General features: G+C 35.6%; 2 protein-coding genes across 2 annotated transcripts in view; one reads left to right on the top strand and one right to left on the bottom strand.

Moving 5' to 3' along the window:
* The window catches only part of LOC108571052 (neurexin-3-like), a gene marked incomplete at its 5' end in the record, with an annotated part of 121,755 nt that overhangs the window by 37,790 nt on the left and 62,301 nt on the right, over positions 1–21,664 (top strand). The window contains 4 exons of the mRNA XM_017933022.1: positions 716–1,007; positions 8,777–9,070; positions 13,707–13,885; positions 15,447–15,618. Of these exons, the coding sequence (XP_017788511.1) occupies positions 716–1,007; positions 8,777–9,070; positions 13,707–13,885; positions 15,447–15,618 (937 nt within the window). The remainder of the gene's footprint in view (positions 1–715; positions 1,008–8,776; positions 9,071–13,706; positions 13,886–15,446; positions 15,619–21,664) is intronic.
* On the bottom strand, positions 3,647–6,860 carry LOC108571095. The gene is made up of 2 exons (XM_017933069.1): positions 6,169–6,860; positions 3,647–3,787 (listed from the first exon to the last, which is right to left on the bottom strand). The coding sequence occupies exons 1-2, from the start codon at positions 6,591–6,593 to the stop codon at positions 3,775–3,777; spliced, it is 438 nt and encodes a 145-aa protein (XP_017788558.1). The 5' UTR covers positions 6,594–6,860; the 3' UTR covers positions 3,647–3,774.

The following is a 21,664-nucleotide window of genomic DNA, read 5'->3' on the forward strand; positions in this document are numbered from 1 at the left end:
ATTTTTCAGTTTTACCACAATATAATACATTTTTTATATATAAAATTTATGTATGAAAACGTTAAACGTGACCATGAAAATTTATACGAAAAAAGGACATAGAAGAAACCTAAGGTCACTACCTTTGAGATCCTTCGAAACCGTATCCTCTATGACCAAAAAAATTTGGAGCTGTCTGCTGATAATGAAAATAATCGAGGCGGACCACCCGGTATATTTCAGGGCTTGTAAAATGGTAATTGCTCCACTGGTAAAAACTGCGAATGTTTCTAGAAGTCTGAATAGCAGCTGATCTTCAGGAGCGCGCACAGCACATCCTGTCCCTTCCTTTGATTTTCTGGTCACTAATAACCTCAGAAAGTGACCTTAAACTTGAAATTTAAAAAAGACCTATTTCATTTCCCACCGAATTCATTAATTTATTGCGTTAGGTAGTCCACCCTGTATACATATTACCCCAATTGCCGAAAGGACTAACCTACACAACTTCATAATCAATTCTCCATTTGGGAAATTCAGTTCTTATCATGTTAATCAATCCTCAATGTATCACGTGACTATATAGACAAATACCCAGAGAAACCTTGGTCTGCCGAGTGCTCGTTTAGTGTCCAAACATAAAAGAATTTTCGTATGAAAGCTCTACGAAGAGTCGTTCTTGCAAGCAGATTTTATACTTCATTCTGTCGCTTACGCAAAGTTCGTCACTTTTCAGTTCAAGACACGCGAAGCAAACGGTCTGATTCTGTACAACGCCGGTCGAGAACGCGACTTCATCGCCGTTGAGCTTGTAAACGGACACGTTCACTATGTATTCGATCTGGGTGACGGTCCGGTCAGGGTCAAGGACACCTCGAGGTCTAAGCTGAACGACGGAAAATGGCACGCAGTTAGCATCGGGAGGCCGGCACCTAAGAGGCACACGCTCGCTGTTGACGATCATGTCACCGCTGTCAACAGTCAGGGCAGCAACGAGAATCTCGATCTCGACGGGATCTTGTACATCGGTGAGTAGATCGTTTATGTCAGATGTTACCGTGAAATTGAATTTTGTCTAATACAAGGAGGAAATGTTGGAGATGGTCGAGCAAGGATGAGCGTACCCAAGCGTGATCAAAGCGAACACTGCTGTTCAGAAATATTGGGACACTTATTGTGTTCATGCAGAAAGTATTGTATGATTTAAATTACATTTCTTGGACAAAGTTAGTGTCGAGTAAAAATATGCAGGTTGTTCGCGCTGTTAATTTCCAGCGTTTTTCTCGTAAATGGTAGATTTGTGAGGAAAATAGAAGAGGACGAAGTTTCGTTACTTTTTATACACAATACGACAGCTTGAATAGATTTTCTAAATTTGCAATAGTTCTCGTAACGACGATTCTACGAATTTTTTCTTTTCTTCTAATTTTATTTTACTTCTGAATATCAAACTTGAATGTATATACGACGGTAAATAATTTTTTGAAATGGTTTTAATTTAAAATTTTTCGACTTGTGAGTTTAAAAGTTAAAAGATTAACGTAGATTTACTGGAAAATAAGCCACACTTTGTGGCCTAAGACTTTGCACAGTTACTGAATAACTTACTCTGGTAAGCCTGAAATTTAAGACAGCGAACACAACTTATGCATATAGATATATTTACTATCGTATTTAACCATTATCTATAAGACACAATTTTTATCAGATTTCTAACGTAATCACGATACTTGACACGATAGATACTGTACTGTAAGACGTGCAAGCAAGATATTTGTCGTAAAAAATTTACAAACACAGAAAAATAAAAGAAAAAGAATACTTATCGCTGCTGTTAATCTTGAAATAATTGAAAGAATGTTACAATCTATCATTTTTCGTTATAACCAACGTATCACCATCGAAGGACATCGCTTTGAGCATTTGTTATTGTGCCGATTACATATCTCTAATCTAACAATAAAGATATTTCTTTACATCTGCAAATTACCTTTCACTCTCGGTAAAATTTAGAGGCAAGATCGTTTAAAGATATTGTGCATATCTGAACGGAGAGAAAGATCGTTCGTATGTAAAAGAAAGGACAAAAAGGAAGAGTTTGGGTCGTTCCAAAAGTTTGCCTAACCCTCTACTGTCGAGGCGAAGTCTCAGAGACTCCGCTGATTCTATCTTTTTTCTTCCATTCTATTTAGAACTCAACATTATTATATTAAAATGAAATTAATCCAACCAACCATTCTCTATTGTATAATGTTCATTAGGAAAATGTGTAATAAAGGTGAATCGGTAAGAAAAGTTGTCAGAAATGTTCTATATTTATGTATAAACTAACTGGAAGTCCGGTAGTTTCGTAGACTCCGTATCGTCCCAAAAACAGTGTCTCGACAGTAAAGGGTTAAAATGGTCTGTTAACCCCTTAACCTATAATTTCTTTTCCGACTATGCGTCTAAGCATCGGTAACTTAGAGCTTTGGTACTGTGTCAGGTAACAAAAGTTAAGCTGTTACAGATTAATTACATTTAGTAATTCTCAGTGTTACAAATTAAATCGAAAGTTAGGATTACAATTAATTTGTGTTATTAATATAACTATTTTTATCGTATCTTGAGTAAAATTCCTGTCACGAGTGGGACTCGTTATAGGTTAAGGTGTGTTTAGACCAAACGAACGAGTGCTCGTTCGCCCCCCCCACTTCGACAAAATTCAAACCCAAACGAGTACATATACGAAGAATTTTTGAGATTTCTTCCGTTTGATCTAAAAGCGCCATTAGGGAACGTGTTAACAAACTCGCAAACCATAACCCCTCACGAAGTTGCTCCACGTGAAGTGATCAGGCAGACGGTATACTCTGTTCAAAATGAGAGTAACCTCGCTTCGCGCATGGGACGTGCCTAAGGCAGGGCTAGAACCACTAGAACGTTCAAACCCCCCACTTAACCGCCGTCTTAACCCCCACTTTTCTCCGTCTTACTCTCTACTACGCTCTCTGTCTATGCGCAGAACGGACGAGAATCGGTCCAAGAGCGAGGTTACTCTCATTTTGAACGACGTATAGCAGTATTCGAGCAGTAATATCCTAATATTATCACCTGGATCAAAAATCGACGTTATTTTCACGCGCGTATAGTAAGGTGAGAAATAAAACTGCCACGATATTACATTATAAACCACTGAAATCTAATTTACAGCCTGTACCGCGCATGATTCGTAAAATTGAAAACGTGCGGTACATTTATTCGAATCAAGGTGAAATAAACGATCGCTTGGTAAAATATCGTTGACCTTCGACGAGTGTAAAAGCGTATCTCGATACCTTCGAAGGCGACGTATTATTTTATGGACCACGGTGAATTTCGAAAATCCCCGACACAATAAATCACATTCCGCCAGGGGCGAAGAGAGATTGGCTCGGTCGATACACCGACCGAAATAAGTACCGCGTAATAACGCGAGAGTGAAATCATCAATCAGATATATCGACGTATAAATAACACTGATACCGGGAATGCTCCTACAGCGCAACGGCGATATTTTCAAAAATCGCTTTATTACGCGTGTCATTATGCAAACAAGCACCGCGATACCGTTCGAAGCATCGATCTGGATCGATCGAGCGTCATACACGAGTCAAAGGTTGGAACGAAGAAATACTGCATTCTCTGTTGAGGATTTATTTAGAAAAAGGAAATTACAAAAGAGGAAGATAGCGTTGGACGAACCATTCATGGACGTACAAATTGCAGGTGCGATCGCGTCTTCGCCAGTCTGATTAAGCACAGCTGTTCCGCGATTCAATGGATCTCACTGAAATATGATAAAAATAAATATGATAGATACTCGAACGGAGGAAATAAATGAAATTTTTTTTTCTTTTTTTTTTTTTTTTAAATAATAGTTTAACGTCGCATCGACTGCTATATAGGCTATTAGCGACGTTTTAGTAAATGCGTCTTATGTGTAACTACAGTATTTTTTGTAACAGTTTGGTTTCTTTTGTGAATTGCAGTAGGTCGCGACTTTTCTCATCTTCCAAGTTGTCCTTGATGTGTGGCTTCAGTGAGTACCTTTGCCGTGATATGCTATAGTTTGGGCACTGTAAGACTAGATGGTCAATAGAGATTTGTACATCACATTCCTTGTTACCTCGAATTATCGTTACGTTTGATTCTCTGCTGATAAGAAAAACATTCGCTACGTTTTTGCAAGTGATTTGAATTCGATTGAACAGCGGCAAATAGGAATTGAACTGAACCAATCGGAACTGTGAATTCGATTAAAAATTCAGTTAGAAGATTCTGCTTTGTGCGAGATAAATTGAACTAAACCAATTTCAGCTGAATTAAATTGAAAATTAAGTTACACGATTTTCTTACGTACAAGACGAATTCTAAAAATTATTTGCTTTTATCTAATTACTTTTTATAATTAAAAATAGCACGAATTTTGTAACATTAAGTGAGTGAAATAAACTAAAGTATGGAGTGTTAAGTACAAAGTGAACGAAACGTATAGAACCGATTTAAAGCATTATTAATTATTAAATTTAACTATTGAAGATAATAAAAATTAAGAATTAACCGTTAAAGATAGAACGTCCAGTGTCTCTAATTACATATCTAATAACAATAATATATTATTAATAATTACTTTGAACAGTACGCATTCAATCTCGTTATATACAGGGTGACCCATTTCAATCTATAAATGCTAATATTTCGGAAACAACGTTAAATTGGTAAACCTGCTTTTGGGGGGAATTAAATGAGATAGAAGAGAACACTAATAAGTACTGCGTAAGTTTTCCAAGTGCAAGTGTTATGGTCACATCAAGGTCAGCTGGATTTTTTAATCCTTTTTTAATCCCCTATACTGTCCTTATGTTCTTGTGAAAGAATCGTAAAATCCCTCTGGATCCCCATTTTTTAAACATTTTCACGTCGATATAGTTTCCAAAATAGAAATTTATGCGCACAATTTGAAATATTAAAGCTTGAAGCAACCGTGAACATTTTGGTTGCCTATGCAAGGGTTAAATCACACATAGTATATTCTTTACCACAAAATGATACAGTGTAACGAGATGAATAGACGACCTCATATGTTGCCTAATTTTATTGAAAAATACAACAATGAAACGTAAATGAACATTCGACTTGATGAATTAACGTATTTAAATAGGCATCTAGCACTGATCACGTGGTGTTAAAAGTGGGATTTTAGAGACGCTTATGGCCGTGCAAAATGACATCAAGAGGCGTATTCACACATCTATCGATCCTCAGGGCAATGTATTCGAGCACTTGCAGAGGCACTATTTAGTTCATCAAATGGTCGTTTTTCGACATTTGACGGTTACTACTCAGGGTCGTAGCGATATGTGCAAGATGGCTGCTCATTTGGAATGCTCATTTCCGTTTCGTCCTTGTATTTTTCCAATAAAACCGTGCAACATATGAGACTACTGAATTCATTTTGTATAAAAAAATATATAACGTGTCGATTACAAAATCCAACTGACCTTGAAGTGACCTTAACACTTGCACTTAGCAAACTTACATAATACTAAATTAGATCAGGATGGAAGATATAGCGAGTGGGAGACGAGACAGAAAGGTCGAAGGAAAAGCTGAGAAGAAAGAGAGAAAAGAGAGTACAAATTTAACCAAAGCTTAACCAAATGGAGGAGAATAGGAAAGGGTGCAATGGTTAGGGTAAGAATAGAGTAGGACAGAACAGGAATGAGTGGGACAGAAAGAGAGAGAGAATGAATGAATAAACCGTATGTGTGGATAAGATAGATTTTTAAACGTAGGATATGTAAACCAAGTCGAATAGCAATACTACTACTACATAATACTAAATTAACGTCCTCCTCATTTAATTCCCCCAAAAGCAGATTTTCCAGATCAACACTAATTTCCGAAATATCAATATTTACAGACTGAAATAAGACACCCGGTATATATTCGTCTCACACTCGTTCCAACGTGCAACTCCGCTTTTCTCTCAACTGCTACACTTGCATTTTTCACAACTCAACTACAATCTGTACCAAAGAATCACAATTTCACGTTCGTCGCTCCTCTTTTCTCCAAACATTCACCGAAGACAAAGAAAAGAAGGAAGAGAAACGTGTTTTAACCAACGCTAAATACAACGAAAGCAGACAAAAGTCTGAAACTTACACGATATCTCTGCATTGCCCTCGAAAGTCTCTCTTCTGGCCGTAGGGACACTCGAGCCAGGGCAAGTTGATAATTTTTCTCGGTCCAAAATGTGGCGTCGTTTTACCATTCTTCACAGTCTCACCTTTACCACCTTGTTCTTTACCAATGTTTCGGTCCTCCTCCTGTTTGTCGTTACTCGACAATATGTACTGGATGTTGCCCGACCAATTTTTGTCGTTCTTAAACACGTGACTCTTTATGAGATTAAGCTCGATCTTCGGTGGCTGATACACGGGCGGGACGACCCTCCATTGCGGAGGTATGTTCTGGATCCTGTTGAATCTGTTGCTCTCTATGAACGTCGATAACGTCGTCGTCACTTGAACGATAAGGAGCGCGAAAAACACGGTGACCAAACGTGATGTATTTACTAGACAGTTCATTTTTTTTTTTCAGAAGTAGCTCGACGATCGATGCTGTTCGAACTCTTGATGCTTCTTGCGATCACTGTACCGCGGCACTGAACGAACTCTGTGTATCGTTGCTACGACTGTTTCTTACAATTTGTGCGATCAGTACGATACACACTGAACGAAGGAAACTGAACGGAACAGACTGTCTAACTGAGATCGAAAAATGAAACAGGTGTTGACTATCGAACGAGGAACAATCCGGTCTGCGAATCCAGCAAGCTTAACCAGCAGTGCATCCGGCCTTTAACCACAATATTCCGCTACAAAGGAGATTAGGTTTATAAGTAGTTCTCTATCACTGTTCCTGTTTAATTTCACGTCGATTAAAGAAACGCGATGATAAATGGGTGATAAAGCTGAATAAACCTAGATAAGCGGCTGAAAGCGTTTCTTCAACCGTAATCGAAATTCACGGATTCTTAATCTCTTATTTAGGAAGTCACTCGGGAAATACACGGGACACGTAATAGCCGATATTATTTTACGTTTATACGTGACGTTCGATGCATTCAAGGGCAAATATTGTTGTGTCGACGAATTTTATCAGGGCTGTATTTACGCTTTCGGAAGCCCTGGGCGCGATATTATTAAGATGGCTGAAAAAGAACGAGGGTATTTTAGCTGAATTCCTTGCCCTACGATTTAATTTCGATTTTTCGGGCCAAACTATACTACAGCGGAACCGCGATAACTCAATAACGATAAAAATTTCCTTCGTTCTCTTCCGCTCCGATGTAAAAATCTCTACAACTCGATATACAAGTTCCGTTAACACGAATTATTTATTATTTGTCGCGTGTTTAATTGTCGAATTCAGTAGAACTCCGACTTCTACAAGTCGAAGTTAATTTCTATTTATCGGTCGATCGATCAAATAGGATCAACGATTCAACGATCGTTAATTGTTTATTTCTTTATAGAGATAAACAGTGCGTGCAATATAACATATATATATATTGAGCACTTGTTAAAATAAATTCCCCCTTCATTGATCTTCCTATCATAATTACTTCACTATTTCCATCAATTACCCAACTTTTACGAATTTTCTGTACTCAAGGTCACGTGATGGTCATAGTATTTAGGTCGCTGGATTCATCTTGCCCTCAGCTATCACATCGCGATGAGAGAAATACGTAGTCCTATTTAAAAATAAAACTTGGATGATCTTGAAATTTCGAAAAAAATTTTTCACTATCATATTTGCCTCTTCGAACAAAATATTACTTTCCTTCGACATTTTTTCCTATCACAAAAAATCAAGGACATATTTAAGATGCTCAAGTTAGGTGGGACACCCTGTATATTTAAGAGATAAGGCCAGAGAGCCTTAGCCAAGGCCAAGAGCCAGAGAGCTGGGTCCTCACTCTCTATGGGGCCATATGTTGTATTCCGCGTACTAATCGTTTATTAAGTGACAATCGTACAAGTACCACGGAACGGAGACACGTTGACAAAATACAATAAATATCATTAGCGGACTGTTCGGTAATTTAACGGAGCTTTAAAGGACCAATCTCCAATTTTTGAGAAAGAACGTATAATATATCTACTGTCCGTTCAAAATAAGAATAACCTCTTTTCGCGCATGGGACGTGCCTAAGGCAGGGCTAGAACGTCCAAACCCCCACTTAACCGCCTACGTTTTTCTCCGTCTTACCCTCTGCTACGCTCTCTCTCTGTCTATGCGCAGAACGGCCGAGAATCGTTCCGAGGGCGAGGTTATTCTTATTTTGAACGAAGTGTACTCGTATCTTGAGGAGTGGTGATTCAAGGGCAGAGTTCGAGGATAAAACGGAGTTAGTCAGAAAAGAATAAAGTCATTGGTTACCAAAATTCGGGGTACTCACAAAATAAGAATCGAAGACTAACACTTAAACCCACATCACAATTTGGAATAACAGATAGTGTCAGTACACAACAGCTCACTCCTCACAAACAACAATAAACATTAAATTTATTCATTTAAACATTAAATTCATACTAAAAAAAACGAACAAGAGACCGCTAAAAACGAAAACGCCAAATTTATTTAAGACTTGTTCTTTCGAGGACTCTCCGACCTGATACCTTATCAGGACAAAACTTAATCAACGACGTAACTCGCAACGTGTAACTCTTCCTGTATCTGACATAACGTTTCGCCATTTCAGGAGGCGTGGAGAAAACACAATACGGTCAGCTACCGAAGCCGATACTCAGCAGACATGGTTTCGAGGGGTGTCTCGCATCGTTGGACCTCAGCGGCGAGAGCACCAATCTGATTTCCGACGCGGTGGTACCCAGCTCTTTAGTTGAATCCGGCTGCGACATGTACGCCAGCCTCCATCCCGGCAAAAAGTGCACGCATGACCTGTGTTCAAATCACGGCACGTGCGTGCAACAATGGAACAGTTATACGTGCGACTGTGACATGACCAGTTTTACTGGACCTACGTGTAACGAAGGTAAAAAAAAAAAAACGAAGAAAAAAGCGCATATTCCAGAAATGTGTATCGATGGTTGACACCGATGGTGTGTGCGTTTGTACTGGACAAAAGGGGATAGTTGTAAGCTTGTCCTATGAATGGAAAGCAGATGATCCTACGTGCAAACACACGGTGCACTTATTCTTCCTCCTGTTCCAGGGACTTTACCTTATCTTTGCCACCCTCTATTTGCAGAGCGAAGATGTACTTGTTTCTCGCACAGCTGGCCTTTCTGTTTGTGTTTGTCGAGAAGATTATGAAAGATCTACTGTGTATTGTTTTTTCTTTTTTTGGGGGAAAATCAAGTGTCCTCCTTTGTGTGGAAATTGCAAGAAAGAGTTACTAGTTGATTGGAAAATAAAAATCTCCATGTCGATTATTTTGCGGAATTGTACTGTTGTTGAAAGATTGAAAGCTTTCTGAGAATAGACAGAACTGCAAAGTGACGTGGAAAGATAATTTAAAGAAAAGTTCACACGAAGTGGTGTAATTTTGAAATTTCCAAACTTACGAATTTCTTTTCAATTTTGAAATTGCGAAATTTCCGTTTCGTTTGAAGTAACTTTTCTGTTTTCTTCAAAATAACTTTTTAACGAAGCTTCAAACGACCTATGTTTGTGTAACATTTTTTTCTTAGTTATGCCCACAGAATATACTGACAAAGTTTGATTGGAAAAAACTGGGACACCCTGTTAAAGTAGTATAGAAATGCAATGCAATATTCAACTCAGGTGTCACGTGTGTAACAAATGTCGCTCTGGTAAATCTTTTAGCGCAATAAAGGAAAAGGTGAAAATTTCACACCCGAGCGCAACCCCCAGTAAAACAGTATTCTTCAAACCTAACATCTCTGGACAGCCGGTCACCGCATGGGCGAGAAATTGCAAACACTATTTTGTAACGTCTGTCCCGGTAATTCGCTTCCAGGAATCTTAGGGTAATTTATAACTTAAAAAACCCGAAACTCCTATCTCCATCAGCTCACAAACCACAACCATAGCCAAACACCTGCACCAATCGCGGAAACATACATACACTCTTACATCAATAGGAAAATAGTACGAATTAATAAAAGACAGTTTTTTCAACGACGCAGGAAGATACACGACAGCTTTCGAACAGTTGACACTGTCACGATGTGGAAAATAAATTAGTCATCAAACTTGCACTTTTCACATACACTAACTAACAAGGAAGTTTCGATTTTTTTCAACTTTGATGAATTAAACAATGATTAAAATTATTTCAATATTACATTATTCATATTCATATTTAGCATATTTATCTGCATTTATTTGACATATTTTTCGATATGACAGAAAATTCAAAATTTTTCAAAATAACGGTGGTGGAAGATTTTTTGTTTAAACAAACAATTTTTATTCATTTAATAGCATTGTCTTATAAGGCATAAAGATCCATTAAATTTTTATTATAAACGTTTTTTTATATCTACTACAATTTTAAAGATATACAGGAAAATACGGTAACACTTATCTTTATTCAAGGGCTGTTTTCACCGAACCGAAAACGGGCCAAAAAAAAATTGCCCGATACTTCTCTCGAGGTTCCCTACAAACCTGCAAAGTTTCAAAAAAATCGGAAGTACCCTTGTGAGAATAGGTTTCATTTGATACTATTGGAAAATGGGTGATTGAAATAAAAGTTTTCTTTCATTAAGACGACTCGGAAAGAACGCCTTTTCTGTACGAATAGCTCTTAGGAACTGTACTGGACACCCAAAGAGGGAAACCTGGGGTCCGCTTATACCTACGAACTGTTTATTCTATTGTCGTGCGGTACAAAGTGTCTTGACTTTTAAGACGAACTCCAAACACATCTGGTGGTCCTCCTAGTGTCTTTGTTTACTTACTCAACTTTGTCGTTGAGACATTTTTGTTCTCAGGCGATATACTTTATTTAGTGTCCTTTGAAGTAATCCAACCGATACGCAATTAACATTTAACCGACACGAAATCCCCCGTGTCTCTTCCTTTTCACTTCGAACTCCAAAATAGGAAAAAGCTCCCCTTTCGAGGGTCTTTTTATTAAAGTTCTGTAAGGGTGGAAGCGCATTCGGGTGCGGTGTGACGTGTCAAAAGAACGCATCACCGATTATCCACGGTATGACGCGTTCCAACTGAGGTTCGCATGAGGCATCTAGACAAATAATATGCCTCATAACACCATACATTTTCGCACAGTCGTACCTTGTAACGTGGGAAATATAATATAAATTAAGTCCACCGGCATCGCCTTATGGGTCAAATTTAATTAACCCAGGATTCCAAGTTTGCGAACTCAGAATTTGTATGTTCTTCTCTTTTATTTTGATCGCGTTATACGGAGTCCTACACACTATATTACAATAGTAAATTCTTTTCCAAAGTTCTCATGCACCACCTAAGTCCCGTATCCCGAGTAAATTCCTTGAAAAGAGGGACAACCATCCAGCATATTGGAATCTGTGGCACAGGCAATATAATACTCGACTGAACGACTCCAATTAATAACTTAAATACCTCTGCCACGTATCTTCCACACTGTATATACAGGGTGGGCCACGTAAAATGGCCACCTAATTATCTTCTCTATATTTTATATAAGTTATGGCTATACGAGAACATTTTTATAAGTAACTTAAATGGTTTCAAAGGACGAATAAGATGGAATCAAGATTTTTTTCTTTCTTCTTTTTCAAAGTCACCTATGTCTTTTTACATGAATGCACATATTTTTTTCTACTGTGCGTTGCAGCAGACATTGGCGTGCATTTAAGCATGCATAAAAGTATGACCTTAAAAGAACCTTTGACTCTGAAATTTTAAATCAAATGTGACTTCCTTTCATTTTTTAACATTTCTTCCATCTTGTTCACTCTTCGAAACCATTCAAATTATGTATACAAATTTTCTTGTACCACCATAGCTATAGATAATTAAGTGGCCCACCCTGTATATTCTTTCACTCCCGCATTCTCCCTTTCTCTATTTCACCATCCATCTCGCTCCGTTCAGACAAACCACGCAGACATTCCCAGGACATATTCGGTCACGCCCACCCAAACTCATGGGTGGCCATGCACTTTCCTTTCACACACTATACTCTGTTCAAAATAAGAGTAACCTCGCTTCGCGCATAGGACGTGCCTATGGCAGGGCTAGAACGTCCAAACCGTCTACGTTTTTCTCCGTCTTACCCTCTGCTACGCTCTCTGTCTATGCGCAGAACGGACGAGAATCGGTCCGAGAGCGAGGTTACTCTTATTTTGAACGACGTATAATATCAAGCACTCGATCCAAACGGACATTCTTCTTCGGCGCATCTAACGCTCGAAGCTCAATCACTCGCTATAAACATTCACACCCACTTCTCGTTCTTATAAATAGTACTGAAGCGTATATATGCACTTGTCGATTTCTTCATATATACAACACCCGGTATATTGAATTCTGTTGCCGTTCGCGCCAGGTGAATAGCATCTGCCTTCCTCTTTGCATAAAAAATACGGATAGACCTTGGTTATTTATTGTTATTAAAAAAAAATATATTAAATCCTTAAGTAAAGTAGTAGAATAATGTAATGGGATAGTTTTTCTTAAAAAGTATTTACTTGAATATTAGTTCTTGCACGAAAATTTCAATAAAAGTACCGTTTTTGTTTTCTTCTTTATTCTATCGTTTTAATACGCGAAATGCCTTTACGAGCACTTTGTCATTTAGGACTGCGTTACGAGATGAAAAAAATTTGTTCATTTTACGGGGTGCTTTTTATCTCATTACTTGGATTTAGAGCGCTCGCGTTGAACGATGACGGAGCTGATACTTTGAAATATATAAATCGTACACCGAACGTTTTAGAAAAAAAACAACACATCCGAAATGTCCTCGTAAAATTATTAATAGTTTCAGTGGAGCGATGCTCATGGTGGAAAGTTTGTTTTAAAAGAAGCCCAGCGCAAAACGAAAATTAACGAATTACCAATACATCCTTACTTTCTGTAATTTTTTCTCTTTGCTATTGTAAGCAAGAAAAAGTAAATGTTTACTGAGAACGTAACATTGAAGCTACTTTGAAAGCAAATAGAAAAATAAATTGAGTTAGATTATTATATACTTTACCATATCTACCTTGCTGTGTTTTATTAACGCTAGTTCTAAATTGTGACGATTTTAAAGAAGAACAAGTCTAATCTAAATTATTTAAGGTTCAACAGAAAATCGCAGAAAATAGTGAAAATATATACGTGAAGAACTTTTGATACCAGAATAAATTGCATTGTATTTCACAAACAAAAATGTTATCCATTGAAAACAGTACATCTTTTTACATTATGCTGCTTAACATTACTATGATTGAAAAGTAAACTAAAACCAGATCTAAATTTATCAATTTTTTATTTCTTCCAAATTTCAATAAAATCCATTCGATTGTTTACTAATTTGTTACATAATTATTTAATAAAATTGTTCATTTTATTATTTAATTTAAATTTGTTTTATTGTTTCATATTTTTATCCTTTCTGTTGTTATTAATTTCACACTACCTAATTCGATACTTTTCTACTTATTTCAAGCTTCTTTAATTAATCATGCCCCGTTACTTCGTTGCAGAAGCAGCAGCTTACGAATTCGGAGCCGGAAGAGGAATTATCACCTACACCTTCCCACCTGACCGAAGACCGGAAATGAAGAGAGACACGGTGGCCTTAGGCTTTGTAACCAGCGTGAACGACGCTGTACTTCTCAGAATAGAATCTGCTTCGAGCAACGACTACCTTGAAATCGAAATTGTTAGTAATTTCAAAGATAACGTCAATTGAATCACTCAGAAACCAAAGTGACCAACTCCACCAAAGTGAATTTATCAAATTTCTTTTATTTTTCAAGAGCTAAGCACCAAACGTGTACACTTTCATGCTAAAATTGGAAGAATTTGCAAAAGTGGAGTTAATCATTTTTTCAATGTAACAGGAGAGTTTGCTATTACACGTAAATTTTATTTTAAGACACACATGCACATACACAAACAAAATTCCAAGTTCCTTCATGATTAATATATTACTTGATATGACTATATGAAAATAGTGTAAAGATTGTAATAGTTCAATATAGTATTATTATAGTTATAATAGTTCATAGCAGATTCAATGCATTTGATCCAATTTAGGTTGCAACAATATACAACTTTATGCATGACAATATTTTTCGACAATTGTTAATAATAGTATCTTATAAAAACTAATTCAGAAGATTTAGTTTTAATTAGATTTAATTAATTTTAATAAGATTCAATTTTTAGATAGATATATTGAATAAGGTACATTTTAATTATTGAGAGATATGCAGAGAGGAATACATTTGGTAACAGTTCACTTTATACAATGCATTCGTTACTTCTACATATGCAGATGATGTTATATGCTGTCGATACTAATTGTACTTCTTGTAGTTGAAAAAAATGTGATTGAATTGTTTATTTAATCGAGCATTGGTTATTCAATTAAGCACAATTACACGATATATAAGAATAAAAAGGAAGAAGTATTGTATGTGCTCAAAATGAATTGAAAAAAATGAGTATGGGAAAGTAGAAATTGTGAAATTTTAGCAAATATATAAAATTGGTGAAACTAATATTGAAGAAAGAAAAATTACTGGAACAGAAAGAATACGTAGAATATATTACTATACTTTAATGTTTCGAATACTACAAACTAATACATTTTGTCGATAATTTAGGAAACAAAGTACATTATCGAAGGTTTAAACCTCAAACGTGAAATAACGAAATAATTTCAGATCAAAGTTAATTACCTCAGTATTAACATAAGTTTCAAAACAAACTTTGGTTCGTAAATATTGATCTATTTACAAACTAGAAAAAACAGAGCTACTTTTCTAACATCGACAGAAAACATTCGTTTAATTACAAAATAATCGATACATAGCGTCAATCAAATAACCGCAAACAGCATAATAACATTCCCTTTCAAAACCAAATTGTCTTCGTCACACATGAAATTTCACTAAACTTTACTACACCCACAATTTCTCTCAGGAATCTCTGAACTAGTGAAAGCAATAAATCTTCTTATGATTTGTAAAAAAGAATCACTTTATTGTTAATACAATTAAGATTTATAAATTTTTCTATATATAGTAACAACTTTGAAGATTACAAGTTTTACATTAACTTAAAATCTTTCAAATAAAATTACATTAGTATTATTTCTGGAAAAAGAGATAAATAGTAAATTTATCAAAGGAGATATTAATTCTTTCAAAAAATTGAACAGCACAAATAGCACTATTGTTAGTATATTTCATAAAATAACAGTAAAATGATTGCAGGTGGAGGGAAACGTGTTTGCTGTCTACAACATGGGGACAAACGACCATCCAATAGGTGAAGTCGGTGTGAAAGTGAACGATAACCAGTATCACGTAGTAAGATTCACAAGAACAGGGCCAAACAGCACGTTACAGGTCGACGATTACAATCTGCAATCTAACCACCCATCCGGTAAGTGTCAATTATTCTCCTTCCGTTTACCACTATCGAGCTTCCCAACGATTACGACCGAATTACTGTTGTGGTGTACTTACTGGAAGAGCTATAGAGATTTACGACCTGTAAATCACCACGTTAAGCGAAAAACATCGATTGATCTATACGTCGTTCAAAATGAGAGTAACCTCGCTCTCGGACCGATTCTCGTCCGTTCTGCGCATAGACAGAGAGCGTAGCAGAGAGTAAGACGGAGAAAAGTGGGGGTTAAGACGGCGGTTAAGTGGGGGTTTGGACGTTCTAGTGGTTCTAGCCCTGCCTTAGGCACGTCCCATGCGCGAAGTGAGGTTACTCTCATTTTGAACAGAGTATAGCCGCACACAGGGTCGTAGGCATCTTACAGAAGCTGGGAATCCCCGAAATCTCAGGTCACAAGTACTCAGCGAAAAAGGTGAATCTCTGGAGAGACAACGTTTCCAATAGCCAAGTGGCGACCATGATTTAATCAGTACATAGATATGCATCTACCTTTTCTTCTGTTTTTATCAGTCTTTTAAATATACCGTAATGGATGAACCGTTGTCGAGTTGACTTTGTACGGTCCTAAACGAGGCTCGTGCTAGTGATCTCGCTCAACTGCTGTTTCAGCAATCAGATTTCATCTTCTTTCACGCTTGTCTAATTTTGTAACTAAACTATAGCTCTTCCATACCAAGTGTGCACGCAAGATTATCGCGTTTCTGCGCGCAAATTCTAGGATTAATCTTTAATAGATCGCTTATATGCGCGGTTCGATACTTCAGTTTGTCCTTATTGATACTCAAATGGATCATTGGTGTTTTGTGTAAAATGGGCACATGAAGTTTTAATCTGAATCTTGTCGACCTTAAACTGAATTGTTTTTGGATTAATTTATATGTAATTTGTGAACTGTGTCGAAAGTGTGGAAAGGTAGAAGCAAGTGTAATAAAATTTAACACGTTTAGTTACTTCTTGTAATGTTAACGAACACAATTCGAGGACGATAAAAGAAGTTGCACTACCGTTCGTAAGCTTTGGGACACTTTATGAATTTGAAGTATGTATACTGAAGTGTACTGAAGTCTACTGAAATCTACTGAAATCTACCCAAATCTATTTACTAAAATCTACTACAATCTACTGAATTCTACTGAAATCTAGTGCGATCTACTGAACTCTGCTGAAATCCAGCAAAACCTACTGAAATCTAATAAAATCTACTGAATTCTGCTGAAATCTATTGCAATCTACTGAACTCTGCTGAAATTTATTGCAATCTACTAAACTTTACTGAAATCCAGCAAAACCTACTAATATCTACTAAAATCTACTGAATTCTGCTGAAATCTATTGCAATTTACTGAACTCTGCTGAAATCCAGCAAAACCTACTAAAATATATTAAATTCTACTGAAATCTATTGCAATCTACTGATTTCTGCTGAAATCCAGCAAAACCTACTAAAATCCACTGAATTCTGCTGAAATCTATTGCAATTTACTGAACTCTGCTGAAATCCAGCAAAACCTACTAAAATATATTAAATTCTACTGAAATCTATTGCAATCTACTGATTTCTGCTGAAATCCAGCAAAACCTACTAAAATCTACTGAAATCTGCTGAATCCTATTAAAATCTATTTACTGGTATTCTACTATCTACTGAAATCTTTTGAAACCTACGAAAATCTACTAAATTTTACTAAGATCTACTGAAATCTACCGAATTCTACAAACGTCAACTAAAATCTACTTACTGCATGTGAAGCAAGCCTCATTGTCCTCGCAAGTTTAACATAAAATTACTCGACACACAAAAATCATTGCAAAATTACTAAAACCATAAAAAACAAGTTATCCATTGTAAAATCTCGAAGAACAACGAGTACATACGTATACTTTTACCAATATACGACACTAACTTTGCCGAGGAAATGTAATTTAAATCATATAATACTTTCTACACGAACCTAACGGGCGCCCCAATACTTATGAACGGCAGTGAACATGACGATACGATTGCCGAAGAGCGACTGAAGGGAAATGGAACCTCGGAGTAGCTTTTATAAACATCCCCCGTACCTCGAACCGTGAGAAAGCAGCTGATACGGTTGACGACCACACGCGTTCTCATGGTCAACGTTTTCATGGCTATCGATGGGCAGGCCGGACGCCATGCTTGTTATGAGAAACTGATATTACGATCCTTGGAAATGGTTCGAAGGCATTTACCTCTTTCCAATTGCTGGATTAATCTCTTGAAAGTTCTTTGAACTTGTTTGAAAAATGATAAATAGCGTAGATATTCGTTACAAGGAAACAAACATTTGGAAAAATAAGTAGTATACTATGGGTGACCTGCAAAACGTAATATCAACGAGTAGAATATGATTTCTTGTGAAAAAGTATATGGAAACTGTAGAATGACTTTTTAACGAATTTTTCACTGTCGAATTATTTTTTAACGAGGTTCTGTTTTTGATTTTGAAAATGTCGACTACCTTGTATCATTTTATTGCTAAGTAATTTGTTTTATCGACATGTGAAAATAATGCTAATTGTGGATGAAAATAACCAGTAGTGAAATACAAATTCCATGGTCAAATGAAATTAAGTCGTACATATACTGAAAAATTGTCAAAACTGATTTACATGAAAAATAAGAGCATGTTGTGTGAAAGAATTAATACAAAAAAAATGAACACTTATCTGAAGGATTACCGAACCAGCATGTTCAAAATTTCCTGGCTAATTTCGATTCTATGTTTGTAAAATGACTGTAAATGCCAACATTCGAACAGTATTACACACATAGAATTACTACAGTCTATAATAAGTCATCAAAGTGTAAATATGGTTTGGAACACATCGGTTGAAATACTCAAAACGTTAATAAAGTAGTATAATTATGTAAAAATGCTATATTCTCTGTATGGGAAATTTGTGAGACGAATTGAAACATAAAATTCGTAAATCACCGAGAAAAACCGTATTTCATTCAGAAATTACACGAAACATAGCAAGAATTAAAAATGAAAGAGGAATGAAATGAAAATAGAAGAATGGAGTCCTATTACGTCTGAATATTGAACGAATATTAAATAAAAATCATTTCAAATATGTTATTAACCTCTCGTGCACGGTATTTTGTTTTTTCATTCACGAGAAGTAAATTACAATTTTACATTCTGATGGGAGAAGCAAGAATTACTAATTAGTATAAAGAGATTGGCTGGTAATAATGTAATAGTACAACAATATAATCCAACAGTATAGGAATTATCAGATCAGGTCGTCATAAGTTGATCTTATTGAAGATTAGGTTAGGTTAGGTTCTCTTTAGAGGGAAGTCAGACACTTTTGAAAAATACCTCCATGACATCTCTGTTATCCTGCTTCTCCAGGTACTTCTAATTCGCTTTCACTTTTTCTCTGACACAAATCTACCAAATATACAACCTAACAAAGAAAACACACATATAAGCTGTTTATCTTGAAAGTGAAGCAAGTCCATTTTTTTCAAAAATTAAGTTAACGATAACAATAGATAGAACTTAATATAATCTTTTTATCTGTAAACAATCTATAGTCAAAATAGAAAATGAAGTTGCCCCAAATTCAAAATAAACTGCTCATTTGTCACATATGTAAAATAGTATAATAATCACTGTTAAAATATGATATAATAAATATGGAAAAATGACTAAAATATCTCACATAACCTCATCAATATCTATGCATCATTTCGAATATCTATTTAGAAGCAGAAAAAATGTATCTCGTTGAAAAATTATACACGTTTCAAAATGGTATTTAATAATCATGTGAAACAAAGGAGTCTAAGAAAATTATTATGAAACAGAATAGATATGAGGAAACCAGTATGGTTCCCCTAAAGTTCCTTCAGAAACCTACCTACAGGACTTTCCTGCTTTCCTAACCCTCGAGAGCATGTTAATTCGCTCGTGGGCTTTTAACCCTTTCCCACACACATAAGTGCGGAATTTTCTCATTGCCTACGCCGTTCCTCGTCGCCAACGAAACTTTTTTATCGGTAAATAAATCTAATTTTTAGATAATAAATCCAAATTAGTAGATAATTGTTCCTGTAATATTTTGCTAGAAATAAAAAGAGCTATCGAGAATAATAAATTTGTCGACTTTATTCGGTGTATGAATTTTCGTCTGATTTTACGTCACATTTTCCAAACGTGTTTTCTTATACTTATTGTCCGGCAAAGCAAATTTTAGACTTTGAAAGTGGGAGATGTATATAGGAGAAATTGTGACGCCTCTCTGTTAATCAGCTAATAGGTTAACGCACTTGCACTTCTATGAACAATAGAGTAATCTATTTTTCTTATTCTTATTTTTCAATCTCTTATTATTTGAGCATCCTATTTTTCATTACAGCTGGAAATTTTTGGGCTTCACAAGCAATTTTTTAAAACACAGAAAACTATTTTTATTATTTAAGAATAACAAAAAAATGTTTACTTATTACTTTTCTAAATCTTAAAAAATATCAATACATTTCCCGAGGTTTCCTTTACAATAACAATATATGGTATATGACTGGATTTAGAAATTAATAATTATTATAAATTTTTTTGCCAAATCTTTCAGGATTAAATTCAGTTTATTACAAGTGGCCACACAGCTACATTTAGTGAATTTAACCATTTCAAAATTATGTTATTAATAAAGTGTTTTCCCTTTTTTGAAGAATTTAATTAAATTAAGCTAGAAAGGGTTAAATGTTCGCCTTACGCGCCAACGCAGGTATGAGGACAAAGTGATTAAATAATCTCTAGTTTTCTGTTCTTTTATCAACGTGTTACCAACCGGATAGCCGATCGAAAATCATTAGTCTTTCCCTCAAGCTGCGACAGTTTAAGACCGAAAAGTAGTGGGGATGCCCCGACCGCCTATTTTCTGCCTATTTTGTCAAGCGATGACGTCAGAAGCCTCAAGTTTGCTTTGCCGGGGAATATATGTATCAAGAAATCATGTGACGTATTCTAAAATTTTCGTAGGACACACCTTCTGAAATTTTCTGGGCTCCTGGCATTAGAAAGGTGGTTAATTGACTTTCACTTTTTTTTTTCTAAAGCACAGTTTGACCATTGCCTAATTTCTCGTTTTTTCTGGTGCTCTGTTATATACTGGGCGGGTTTGTGATATATTCTTTTTTCTATTGGAATTTATTGCACAAAACTCTCAATACTATAGCTAATTAGAGGTCAAAATGGATGATGCTTGAAACATGTTGATAAACATTTATTGGATTTTCAAAATTTCATTGATAACTTTCTGAGACTTCTGTTCTCTATTTACTAGAGTATGCTAATATTGTCTTATTATGTAATATTATGATACTTACAAGGGAACATCCCCAAGTGACTAACATTCGCCGATTTTAATGAAATTTACGTATGATGTAGTTCTTGAAAAAATATTTGACACGTGTTGAGGAGGTGAAAACAGTCTTCAAAATTGAGGGTGTTAATACCTGTTTGATCGAATATCTCGGTAATTATTAGAGATAGAGGAATAGTTTAAATTGTAAAGATTGTGTTTTTCAGTGACATATTCACCTATGTAATTAGTTTTTAGAAAAATCCATTTATTGTGATAGTTTAGAAATGGAATACAATCTTAATCATCTGTCCTTGAAAAGGACTCTGCATTTTTACACTTAAACATCGTAAAGAGAATAAATGGAAAAAACCAGTGAAATAATTTAAAGAAAGCAATTGGAATTGAAAAAAAATTCAATTACAACTTTATGAAAATCATATGTATTATTTCAGGGTTAACGTTATAAATTGAATTTTGCACATATCAAGTAATTTCAATACTAGCATATTATAATTAGGTATATTCTGTTACATATAATAAATATTAGTTGTGCACTTACTTATAGTTTTGCAGAAACAGATTCAAAATACAAATGCAGAAATGTAAATTAAAAAAATTCAGCTAACCATTAATTGTACAAAACTTAATACAAATGTAATATAAATTTTTAATATTTATA

This window comes from Habropoda laboriosa, unplaced genomic scaffold (genome assembly GCF_001263275.1).
Source record: "Habropoda laboriosa isolate 0110345459 unplaced genomic scaffold, ASM126327v1 scaffold106, whole genome shotgun sequence".
Taxonomy (NCBI): Eukaryota; Metazoa; Arthropoda; class Insecta; order Hymenoptera; family Apidae; genus Habropoda; species Habropoda laboriosa.

Excerpts from the sequence above, each read along its gene's own strand:
- LOC108571095 (XM_017933069.1), bottom strand. The coding sequence starts at position 6,593 with ATGAACTGTCTAGTAAATACATCACGTTTGGTCACCGTGTTTTTCGCG.